This window comes from Humulus lupulus, chromosome 1, assembly GCF_963169125.1.
Source record: "Humulus lupulus chromosome 1, drHumLupu1.1, whole genome shotgun sequence".
NCBI lineage: Eukaryota > Viridiplantae > Streptophyta > Magnoliopsida > Rosales > Cannabaceae > Humulus > Humulus lupulus.
The window spans coordinates 301,578,749-301,591,168 of NC_084793.1; the positions used below are offsets into that span (position 1 = coordinate 301,578,749).

Sequence of the window (12,420 nt, forward strand, 5' to 3'; positions counted from 1 at the left end):
GGCCTGGAGCAACGAACACCTTAAGGTCGGGCCCTTTATTCCTCTGGACCAGTATTTCGCGGACTTCCTGAACTTCGTGAAGCTGGCCCCCTTTCAATTCCCCCCTAACTCCTACCGTCTGTTAGCGGGGCTGAGGTACCTATTCCTGAAGCAGGAATGGGAGGTCCCTACACCGGCAGACATTCTCTACTTTTTCTGCCTTAAAGCCAGCCCGGACCAACGGGGGCAAGGCGATGGGTTCTATTACTTGACCCATTTCCCCAACTCCGCCGCAGTCATCGAGCTGCCCAGCCTCCCCAACGACTTCAAGGACCAGTTTTTCATGTCGACGGGGTTCCGCAACTGCGAACACCATTACTTCAACCGTCCTCATAAGGTCTTTTTATCCTCAGCTTGCAAAATCATTGTTGACTTGTTCCTTTCCATGCGTGTTGATTAGAATACTATCGTGCAGCTATTTTTGCGAGGACGGCTAAATCGGTGACCCTCGGGGGTCAATATGAGACCTTGGTGGGGCTCCCTCCAAGCGAAAAAGACTACTGCCAACTCGTATCTGATGAGACAATGCTGGCGTGTAAGTTAATTTCTTCGGGCCAGACTCTAGCCCTGAGGAGGCCGCAGATCGCCCCAGCAACTTGCGAGATGGCACCCATCCCCGAGGAGGGGGCCGCGGATGATGATGAGGAGGACGAGGTGCCGCTCGTGCGTCGGAAGCAGGCTCTCGAGGTCGCCCAAGGGGTCAACGCGGAGCGGGTCCAATCCGGGGTAGCAGCCGGTCCCTCTGGCCAAGGTAACCCATACTTGTTTAGGGATTTAGATAGAGCTGCCGCAGACCTATGGCTTGCTAGGTTTAACCCCAACCAGCTCGTTCACCGTCACCGAAACAACCTCGATCGTAACATAACTCTACTCCAGTGTGTTGAACAGCTAGTGTTGTGTCATGACATCGGCCGCCCTAGGGGCATTGTAGTAGTAGACAATACCCTGGCCTTTAGGTTGGCCTTCTTTAAGGAGTACCGGACCAAACTTAGGTTGTGGCCCTCTCTTCTGGAGGGTATAGTAGCTCCGGGGCTTAGGCAGTATGTAGAGGAGTCCAGTCCTGAGGCGGATCCGGACCCAGAGCCCCCTTTCATTCGTGAAGTTATAGTCTTAAACTCCCCCGTAGAAGCTCCGCGACCGGAGGTCATGACAATAGATTCCTCCTCTAGCTCGGAGGGTAGGACCTTTTTCAATACATTCTTTTACAGATTTTTTATTTATCCTTTGCGATCAAATATTTTTACATGCATATCGACGCTTTGTTGGCTTTGTTTCAGGCGAGGAGATGTCGCAGCTCGGGGACAACGTTCTGCGATCCATGTTCTAGGGGGTAAACTCTTCCTCCGGGTCGTCTGGACCCTTGGTGAAGAGGCTTCGGCTGACCAAGAAAACTCCCCCTCCCAGGACCACTTCCAAGTCTCCTGCCAAAGGGAAGGGCCAGGGTCCTTCCGCCATAGAGAAGGTGCCTCGACCCCCTCCTGCCATAGAGAAGATGGCTCCACCTCCTCCGCGACCTCCTGTCTCTAACCGGGAACTGGAGGTACCAACCGGGACCTTGCCAACTCTGGTTCCCACCGTGCGCATCCCAGTCAACACTCAGGCCCTGGAGAAAATCCCCGAGGCCTTTCGAGGGACGATTTATGAAATCGCGACCTATATGGTGGATCACTGCTACAATGCCACCCCAAGGGATCTGCGGGAGATCGAGATGAGGAGCCCCGAGAATGTTATGGAGTCTTCACTGGGGATGACCCTCATGGTAAGTTTGCTTTACCAATGGTTCTCTTTGCTTCTTCTAAAGCACTTGCCTTATTATCTTTTTATCTTGCAGGCGGCTTTGGCCCTACACCGAAGCATAGCTCGGTCCCGGGCCAAGTTTGATGAGGTCAAGGGCAAGTTCTAGACTGCCAAGGCCGATCTTGCGTTTGCTCAACAACAAGAGCGAGATGCCAAGGCTGCCCTGGCGACTACCCAGGAAAGCGAGAAGGTCACGCAGGCCGCCTTGGTTGCCGCGTAGGCCGAACTGGAGGCATCTCGGGCCAAGTTGCTCGAGGCTGAGGCTACCAAGGTCACCCTGGACGCCGCGAAGGTCGAGCTTGAGGAGGCCAAGGCCGCCCTTGTGGCAGAGAGGGCATCTTCCAGTTCCTCCATGGAGGCCATGCTGTATCATTGTTGGGCCTTCAACCAGGATGGTGACTTTTCCTTCCTGGGGCCGGAGGTGTGGGAGTCATTTCTAGAGAAGTTCAAAGCTCGCCTTCAACAAGAGGCACCCTCTGAGACCGAGGAGAATTCTGCTGCTGCCGAGCAGGATGCCGAGGGGGTGACTTCGTCGGAGCGGCCTGGTGGGGCTTAGGACTTTTGCTCCTTTTATCTTATTTTTATTTGTAACTTTGTATTACGAGGTTTTTTATCCTTGAGAAAATTGGTTTCCTTAGATTTACTTTAATCTATTTATATATTTTTTGTGGTTTAATTTTATTGTTACTCCTCTTTAACGCATTTGGTGAGAACTTAGTTTCTGTTGGTGTTATGATTAACTTCTCATGCTTTTTAAGAAAAAACATCTATTAATCCATTTGAACCAACTTCTAAGTTTAGGGCTGTATCCAGGACATTGATTTTAAAAACTTAGTTTGTGTTAATCCTTTATTGATATCTCGTGTTTTTTAAGAAACACATCGATCAATCACTTTGAATCAAGTTCTAGGTTTTAGCACCTGGTTGTATCCAGGACATTGATTTTAAAAAACTTAGTTCGCGTTAATGCTTTATTGATATCTCACGCTTTTTAAGAAAAACATCGATCAATCAATTTGAATCAACTTCTAAGTTTTAGGACCTGGTTATATCCAGGACATTGATTTTAAAAACATAGTTCGCGTTAATCCTTTATTGATATCTCGCGCTTTTTAAGAAAAATATCGATCAATCAATTTGAATCAACTTCTAAGTTTTAGGACCTGGTTATATCCAGGACATTGATTTTAAAAACTTAGTTTGCGTTAATCCTTTATTGATATCTCGCGCTTTTTAAGAAAAACATCGATCAATCAATTTGAATCAACTTCTAAGTTTTAGGACCTGGTTATATCCAGGACATTGATTTTAAAAACTTTGTTCGCGTTAATCCTTTATTGATATCTCGCGCTTTTTAAGAAAAGCATCGATCAATCACTTTGAATCAACTTAGGTTTTAGGACCTGGTTGTATCCAGGACATTGATTTTAAAAAACTTAGTTCGCGTTAATCCTTTATTGATATCTCGCGCTTTTTAAGAAAAACATCGATCAATCAATTTGAATCAACTTCTAAGTTTTAGGACCTGGTTATATCCAGGACATTGATTTTAAAAACTTAGTTCGCGTTAATCCTTTATTGATATCTCGTGATTTTTAAGAAAAACATCGATCAATCAATTTGAATCAACTTGTAAGTTTTAGGACCTAGTTATATCCAGGACATTGATTTTAAAAACTTAGTTCGCGTTAATCCTTTATTGATATTGGTCCTTACATTCTCCCCCTTGAAAAATTATGGTCAATGACAAAAACAAAAGATTAAGTATGCAACCGATCATAGTTTGATCAAACAGTAAAGAGAGTCGTAAACAGCCAAAATACAAACCAAATATAAAGGAGTGTGTGAAAGCAGTAAACAGAGTTTTAGACAATCAAAATAACAAAGAGTAGCACATGATCAAAATGACAATAGAAAAAAAAATAGAAGATCATCTCCCCCTTCATTGATCATAACCTTCCAGCATGTTCAATTTAAAGCGGCAGCTTATTTCTCCCCCTGGATAGGTGCAGTCGAATCAGGAGCTTTATCAGAGGTATCATGAAGCATTGGTGCAACAGATTGGTCTAACACTGCATCAGCCGGAGGCACTAGAGATGAAACTGGAGGCACAGGAGATGCAACTGGAGTATTGAACTCCCCCTAAACAGGTCCCAAAGGCATTGAAGACTCACCAAAGGAAGCTCGATGAAATGGTGGAGAAGAGACATTTATTGATGGCGATAACTGAGAGCCATATTCAGTCTGAACTACCAGATCCTTGACCACATGAAGTAGCTTATACACCGACGCTTCAAAGGCCTTTTGCCTATTTTGATCTTTCTTGTACTGTGTAGTAAATGCCTTGAACTCAGTATACATCTGGACTTGCCAACTGGAATCTGACAGACCTCTAAACATTGGAGCTTGGGGCTTAGACTGCTGTGAAGAGGAAGGAGCAGTAGTGGAGACTTTCCTTTTAAGAGTGGCCAGAAATCCTTTACTCAACATAGGACTGGGAACCTGAAAGTCATGAATGGTCAGCAGGGGTTTGGCAGACTGAATAATCTGCTGAATCAGGCTCGGAAATGGAAACTTGTTACGAGTACCAGTGGAGGAGGCAACATCAACAATACGATCAAAAATTAGAGTGGCCAAATCAATTGAGACGCCGGTACCCACATCATATAAACATTTCCCAATCTCAAGAGTAATAGAGGAAAGGTGAGAATTGGGAAACCAATTATAGAGAGCCACACGATGCAGAATCCGATAGAAGGGAGTCAATTTAGTCACTGGAATCTCATGGTTCCCCCACACATAATCAGGCTGGCCAGTTAAAACATGACCCATTGTAGATTGATCTGGACGATATGACTTATTATATGCAGGTTTCAGAACTTTAGGAATCTTAAGTGCACGAGATATAGTGGATGGTGCAAATTTGATACGACAACCCCGAACAAATGCAGTAAGACAATTTTCATTTTTCCCATCTACAACTGACTTATCTAAATTTGCATAAAATTCCCTAACAAGAATGGGATGAGGGGACATCAATTTAGACACTGTATTAACCCACTGCCTATTCTGTAAAAGGGCAACTAATTCAGGAAAATCTTCTAAAACAACAAGATATTCAGGCCACACTTCACGCACAGCAAGCCATCTCTGATAGTGCGAGACCTTGGTTGCATCAACAAAATATTGAATGGACGATGGATTAACAAACACAGAATCCTTAGAACTAGTGCTAAGCTTGGAATTTTTAGGAGATGGGGCAACCGGAGTTTCCTTAGGTTTACGTTTTGGAGCAGATGGTTTTGGGAGAGGTGAGGACTCATGCATTTGAGCTTTTCCTTTGGACCGCACAGGAGCATGGGACTTAGGGAGAGGCGTTGGGTGAGTTTTTGGAGGGGGTGTTGGTGTAGATTGTGAATGAGGTGCGGGTTTGAGTTGGGGTGAGGGTTTGGGTTGGGGTTGGGGTGGGGGTACTGGTTTTGGTGGGGGTGCGGGTTGAGGTGGAGGTGCGGATTGAGGTGAAGGTGCAGGTTTGGAGACAGACCGAGCCTTGGGGGTTTTGGGTAAGGACGGCTTAATAGGCGACTTAAGAGAAGGACTAGATGGTTTGGTTGAGGCCGGCAATGGTGAGGATGGAACAGGGGAGGACGCAGACTCAGCAGAGGAACGAGTAATGCGTTTAGAGGACTTACCAACAGAAGAAGGTGGATGGGCATGGAGGACTTTGTCGGAGGAACTGACGGTAGAAAGAGACCCAGTCACCACCTCGGGAAGGGACGGCGACGGAGATGACTCTACGACGGTAGGCAGAACCAGAATAATAGCCATAGCCACACTAGACTCAAGGGCAGGAGACACAACTCGACTGGATGTTGTGACGACTGCAGATGGCACAGATGCATCTATAGAAGATGAGACAGCCACCTTCGGAGAAGGAGAGACCAGCACATCGGCGACAAGAGAAGACTGGAGACGGGAACGACAGCGATTGGCTCTTTGCTTCATAATGCCAAATTGTTTAGGGTTTCTGCAATTGGACCACTGTAAACACAACTCACACAAGCTCAGGGGATGTTATATTTATAGAAAGACTTTAGAAATTCCCTTACAAGAAATTGACCGTGCACTAAGGATGACAAAGCCCATTAAAAAAAATAACCCACACTAATATATGAAGGACCAAAACTGACATTTTTTTTTAAAGAAACGAATAAAAAACATGAATAGAATCCAAACAGCCAACAAAAAAAATATGCACACTGAAATGGCAGAACAGATTTATGAACAACAAATCTGATAAGCTCAACATGGATTAAAATATCTTATCAAAATATACACATCATGCTTACCAAAAAAAGTGGGAAAAGTGTGTGATATATGTATGCTGAAGAAACACTGCCTAAACACACAAAGTTTTTCTTAACAAGAGATGTGAGCCATTATTTTCATTTGTGTGTGCAAAAAGACCTCGTGTGGACCAAAATCATTAAGTGGCCACTCACTCAACATGAAAAGAAAAGTTCCCCTTTTTTTTTTTTTTATATATATATCCTCTTTTGACAACAAACACTCTGAGTTTTTCGAATACCCAACACTGGCTTTCACTCATCATCAGAGATGTAGCCGTCTCCTTTTATTTTTTATTTTTCTCATCAAACACCAAGAGAAGGAGAAAACTCCTCAGGGCATAAGATGGTACAAAGGAAGCTCTTCCCATTGCATCCAATAATGGTAGCCTTTTGAGCTGGAGAAAATAAGGGCTCAATTCTAAATCTTGGAAAAACAATAGTGTGAGTAAGAAGCAGTGACCAAGACACAAGTACTTCACACAGACTTAGAAAAAATAAAATTTGGTAAAGCATGAAAAAAAATGTGACCAGACGAAACACCGAACCTCTCAGATGATACAGAGACCAATGCTAGTTCGGAGATGTGCATAAGTTTGAGCATCAAGAGCCTTTGTAAACAAATCTGCTAACTGGGCATTAGTGGAAACATGAGAAATTGTTAGCAATTTAGACTCAACCATGTTTCTAATGAAACGATAACGTATGTCAATGTGTTTGGTCCTTGAATGTTGAACTGGGTTTTTGGAAATGTTAATGGCACTGGTGCTCTCACAAAAGAGGGTCAATGACTTTTGGGGATAGCCATAATCAGTGAGCATCTTATTGAGCCAGATGAGCTGAGTACAACAGCTGCCAGCCGCAATGTACTCTGCTTCAGCCGTGGAGAGTGAAATAGAATGTTCTTTCTTACTAAACCAAGACACCAAATTGTTCCCAATATAGAAACAACCCCCAGAAGTACTTTTCCTATCATCTAGAGATCCTTCCCAATCAGAGTCACTATACCCTACCAGGGACATAGTTGTATCACATGAATACCATAAACCAAATTCGATAGTCCCTGCGAGATATTTAAAAATACGTTTGACAGCAGTAAGATGAGACTGTTTAGGATTGGCTTGATAACGGGCACATAGACCAACACTAAAGGAAATGTCAGGACAACTAGCTGTGAGATACAACAGGCTTCCTATCATGCTACGGTACATGGTTGGATCTACCGGGTCTCCAGATTCATCTTTGTTGAGTTTAGAGTTAGTGCCTATAGGAGTGCGTGCATGTTTGACCTGAGTGAAACCAAATTTTTCTAACATGGACTTTGTATACTTAGACTGAGAAATAAACATTCCCTGATCTGATTGCTTAATCTGAAGTCCTAGAAAATAAGATAGATCTCCGATTAGACTCATCTCAAACTCACTTTTCATAAGATTTACAAACCTAGTAACCTCACTTTCACAAGTTGACCCAAAAATTATGTCATCCACATATATTTGTGCAACAAATATTCCATCAGTGAGATACCTGATAAAGAGGGTATTATCTGCACTAACACGGGTGAATCCATTGGACAGAAGGTAGGCAGTAAGTCTGTCATACCATGCGCTAGGAGCTTGCTTTAACCCATATAGGGCCTTTTTCAGGTGGAAAGCATAGTCAGGGAATTGAGGATTCTCAAAACCTTGAGGTTGTTTCACATAAACTTCCTCTTGGAGAATATCATTCAGAAACACACTTTTTACATCCATTTGATGTAATTTGATTCTCAGATGGCATGCAATTGCAAGAAGTAACCGAATAGATTCCAACCGTGCAACTGGGGCAAAGGTTTCTTCAAAGTCCACTCCTTCCACCTGATTGTAGCCTTGGGCAACTAACCTTGCCTTATTTCTGATGACAGTGCCAAATCCATCTGATTTGTGCCAAATTCATCTGATTTGTTCTTGAAAATCCATTTAGGTTCAACAACATTAGCTCCTTCAGGTAAGGGTACTAAGGTCCACACATCATTTCGTTTGAATTGGAACAGTTCATCTTGCATGGCAGCAAGCCAGAACTCATCTAAAAGAGCATCCTTGGCACTTTTTGGCTCAATCTGAGATAAGTAGCAAGTGAAGGCAATCAGATTTTGTAATTTTCTTCTGGTGACCATGGTAGCATTTGGATTTCCAATAACAATATCAGGGGGATGAGCCTTCTGAATCCAGGCAGGGGGTCCATTTTTATACAGTTTTGCATGTTGAGATTCCTTTTGCAGAACATTGGTAGCTTCCTCATCATACTATGATCCGCTAGGACCGGCTTCTCATTCCTATGATGCAGTTGGTTCAGTATGAAGTGACCCAGATGGAGTGTCAGGAACCATTTGACTCTAGCTAACTGTGACTGGAACAGGTGTAGTTAAGACTGGAGTTTCATCATCTGCCACTGGTTCTTCAGAATTTTCCAAGTTATCAAATCGAACATTGATGGACTCAACCACTGAGCAAGTTCTTTTATTTAACACACGATAGGCATGACTGTGAAGGGAATACCCAAGAAACACTCCTTCATCACTCCTTGGATCAAATTTTCCTAAATGTTCTCAATCATTTATGACATAGCACACACATCCAAAAATGTGCATATGACTGACATTAGGAGTCCTTCCTTTCCAAAGCTCATAGGCAGTCTGTGTCGTGCCAGTTCGCAGATGAACCCGATTGTAGATATAACAGGCTGTATTAATTGCTTCAGCCCAAAAACGCTTAGAAATGTTCTTAGCATGCATCATTACCCGAGCCATTTCCTGCAGGGTTCTGTTCTTCCTTTCAACAACCCCATTATGTTGAGGTGTTTTTGGAGCTGAAAACTCATGTTTTATTCCTAACTGATCGCAGAAATCGGAAAACACAGTGTTTTCAAACTCCTTTCCATGGTCACTTCGAAGTCGATAGACTTTCCCAATTTTAGATTCTTTTTCATTTTGAAGTCTGAGAACTAAGGTTGAAAAGAGACCAAAAGTGTCTGACTTTTCTTTGAGGAAATCTACCCAAGTGTACCTAGAGTAATCATCAACAAGAACCATGACAAATCGTTTACCACTTAGACTTTCATTCTGCATGGGTCCCATTAAATCCACATGAATCAACTCCAGCACACGAGAGGTGAGAAGCATGTTTACAGGAGGATGGGAGGCCTTTGTCTGTTTTCCCAGTTGGCAAGGTCCACACAGCCTGATACTAGTGACTTTCATCTCTGGGATCCCTCGAACAGCTTGTAGTTTCACAATCCTCTTCAAGTCTCTAAAGTTCAAGTGCCCCAGTCTATAGTGCCACCGATCTGGCTTATCAAGAAAAGATATGTTGCATAAGACTTGATTGCTTAGTGCATAGCAGTTGTCGCTGGTTCTATTACCTGTCAAGACTGAGCACCCATTAGTTACAACAAGACAGTGAGTTTTAGAGAAACTTATAGTGAAGTCATTGTCACAGAGTTGGCTGATGCTAATAAGATTTGCCTTGAGACCTTTGACGTACAACACCTCAGTCAATGGAGCTACTCCATTTAGCACCAGATCACCTTTTCCAAATATCTGACCCTTGTTCCCATCACCAAAAGTCACAGCTCCCCCCTTTCCTTCTTTATAGTTTACCAACACATTTCTGTTGCCGGTCATATGGCGAGAACATCCAATGTCGAAGTACCATTGGTCTTCTTGAAAAGCTGAAAGAGAGGTGTGGAAAACTAATGCGACATTCTTGTTAAGATCAGATTTTGGTTTCCACTCACTAGATGACAAATTTCCTGTAAATCAATTCAATTGTGAAAAGCTATTTGGACGATCGATCATAGCTTTCAAATATGCCTGCAACTTGTAGCATCTGGGTCTAATATGTCCTCTTTTGTTATAAAAATGACAAATGGGAACAAATCTTTCTTGGTGAATCTGACCATCCAGGATAGGCTTCCTTCCTTCGAACTTCAACTTGATGGGTCCAGATGAGACACTGATCCATTTAGTGGAATCTGGAAAACCAGGACTGAAAGTATTGTGCACAAAGTCATCAGGTGTCTTATCTTCCTTGTTCTTGGACGAAGAGGGATCATTAATTCCTAAATTCTCCCCTTTCTTGTAAAGCATTTTGTACCCAATGGATGTTCGATCTCCATAAGGTTTTTGTAACTGCAAGGTGTGGTTAATTGCAGCAGTTCCTGGAGGGATAAACTCAAGAGATTGTTTAGCCCTTATTAACTCTGCAGTCAGTTTGTAAATCTCACTGTCCTTCTCATCAAGCTGTTTTGTTAGCTTTTTAACAGTGTTCTCCAACTCATTTTTCTCATATTCAAGTTGTTGTTTGGCACTAGTGAGACCTTTGATTTGTTTAGCCATATACTCCCATTGAGCGAACATCTCCTCGTATGCATGTTGTCTCTCGTCACTGTCCTCATCTGTTGAGCTTGAGTTTTCGTCTTCCTCTGAACACATTGATTGATGACTCTTTGCCACAAAAGCCACCACCTGTTTCTCTTCATCAGACTTGTCACTTGAAGTGGAGCTCTTTTCTTCATCACTATCACTCCATGTAGCTGCTAAGGCTTTCTTCTTCTTAAGAGTGTTGGCACACTCAGCTTGAATATGTCCAAATCCATCATATTCTCGACACCGTATTCCCCTGTTTTTCTTGTCGCCAAATTGCTGAGTTTGCTTATTGTTTCCACCAAAGTTTCTTCTGAGACCATTCTCTTTTCCTCCTGAAAAGTTTTTCTTGTAATTCTTCTTCAAGAACTTTGCATAATTCTGGGTCAGCAGCGCTAAAGTGTCATCAGTGAAACCCTCAGATGCATCTGAGATCAACTTCTTTTCCTCTTTATGCACAAATGCAAGACTATTGTTAGCTTTTTCTTTTGCAGGATCTTTCTGCTTCTTGCCTTTCTTCCACCGAGTGAGACTCATTTCATAGTTCTGCAGTGACCCAATCAACTCATCAAGATTAAGTTCCTCGACATTTCTCATTTCTTCGATAGAGGTAACTTTTGACATGAACTTCCGAGGCAGAACTCCAAGAACCTTGCGAACCAGTTTTGCATTTGAATAAGTCTTTCCAAGTGCATAAGATTCATTTGAGATATCGCACAATTTGGCATGGAACTCCGCTACAGTTTCTTCCTCCTCAAGAGACAGATTTTCAAATGCTTTTGCCAAAGCCCTCAGTCTGGACTTCTTTACAGCATCAGTTCCTTCATTCTTTATTCTCAGTTTCTCCCAAGCTTCTTTGGCAATTTCGCAATTGGCTATGACTTTCAGCTGATTTGTAGACACTGCATTAAAGAGAGCATGCATAGCCTTTGAATTAAAATTGGCCCTTTCCATCTCTTCTGTAGTCCACAGACTCATTTGCTTAGGCTTAACAACCTCATCTTCAACAACAGTTGGACACTTCCATCCATCTTCAACAACCATCCACACTCGTTCATCTACAGCTCTCAAGAATGCACGCATTTTGGTCTTCCAGTAAGGATAATTTGCCCCTTCAAGCATTGGGGGTCGAGATGTAGAACCTCCTTCTCTGAACATCTCCATTATGTACACACAATTGAACAAAAACACAAAAGACAATATATTCCCAGAGTCGGAACTCAGAGGGGGTCAGTGTCAACTGGAGGACCTAGAAAAAAAAATTGCGAGTTACACGAACACAAATCAAAACTCAATCTCAGTACAGAAAAGATAGGAGGATCGAAAAAAAAAATTAAAGCAACCTGGCTCTGATACCAATTGAAAAACCTAAGTTTTGACCTATCTTTTCAATTTTACAATCTTTATCTTGATTTATGCTTGTATATTAACTAAACAGTTATAAGAATTGACACACAGCAATTACAAGCTTCATTTGCACTGAAAACACATTTCAGCCGACTAGTGCTTGGGTTCCCTGAACCAGGGTAAAAACTCTCACTATATTCAGAAGTAATTTTACATAAACCAGTTCAAGATTCAATATGTAAAATCTGTACAAACTATCTCAATATACAATGAAGCTATTTACCCTAATCAACCAAATCCCTTGGCTATTAATGCAAGATCCCCTTGCTTCAATGTTGAACTCCCTTCAACAGTGTCTTAAACCCGAAGTCCTTCGGATCTATAGCATCAAGACTCAGCTAAACTCGTTCAGCAATTACGACTTGATCCAGGAGCTTGCACAGAAACCTCCATCCATCTTCAATGGAGTTTCTTGAAAACACCTGCAAA

At 42.6% G+C, this 12,420-nt stretch overlaps 2 protein-coding genes across 2 annotated transcripts; both read right to left on the minus strand.

The window, feature by feature from the left end:
- Positions 1-3,822: 3,822 nt before the first annotated feature.
- On the minus strand, positions 3,823-5,841 carry LOC133780141 (uncharacterized). Its single transcript, XM_062220015.1, has 2 exons — positions 4,090-5,841; positions 3,823-3,978 (listed from the first exon to the last, which is right to left on the minus strand). The coding sequence occupies exons 1-2, from the start codon at positions 5,839-5,841 to the stop codon at positions 3,823-3,825; spliced, it is 1,908 nt and encodes a 635-aa protein (XP_062075999.1).
- Positions 5,842-8,058: 2,217 nt separating this feature from the next.
- Positions 8,059-11,748, minus strand: LOC133780159 (uncharacterized). Its single transcript, XM_062220034.1, has 4 exons — positions 10,119-11,748; positions 8,796-9,971; positions 8,566-8,666; positions 8,059-8,433 (listed from the first exon to the last, which is right to left on the minus strand). Exons 1-4 carry the CDS (start codon positions 11,746-11,748, stop codon positions 8,059-8,061), a joined length of 3,282 nt encoding a protein of 1,093 aa, XP_062076018.1.
- Between the last annotated feature and the right edge of the window lie 672 nt (positions 11,749-12,420).

Bases quoted from the DNA above. Each gene is read 5' to 3' on its own strand.
- LOC133780141 (XM_062220015.1), bottom strand. From the start codon at position 5,841: ATGAAGCAAAGAGCCAATCGCTGTCGTTCCCGTCTCCAGTCTTCTCTT. The intron at 3,979-4,089 runs GTAGTTCAGACT...GGACCTGTTTAG, and splicing joins TTCATGTGGTCAAGGATCTG to GGGGAGTTCAATACTCCAGT.
- LOC133780159 (XM_062220034.1), bottom strand. From the start codon at position 11,748: ATGGAGATGTTCAGAGAAGGAGGTTCTACATCTCGACCCCCAATGCTT. The intron at 8,667-8,795 runs GTGTGTGCTATG...GAACTTGCTCAG, and splicing joins TCATATGCACATTTTTGGAT to TGGTTGAGTCCATCAATGTT. The intron at 8,434-8,565 runs GTTAGCTAGAGT...GTTCTGCAAAAG, and splicing joins CTACACCTGTTCCAGTCACA to GAATCTCAACATGCAAAACT.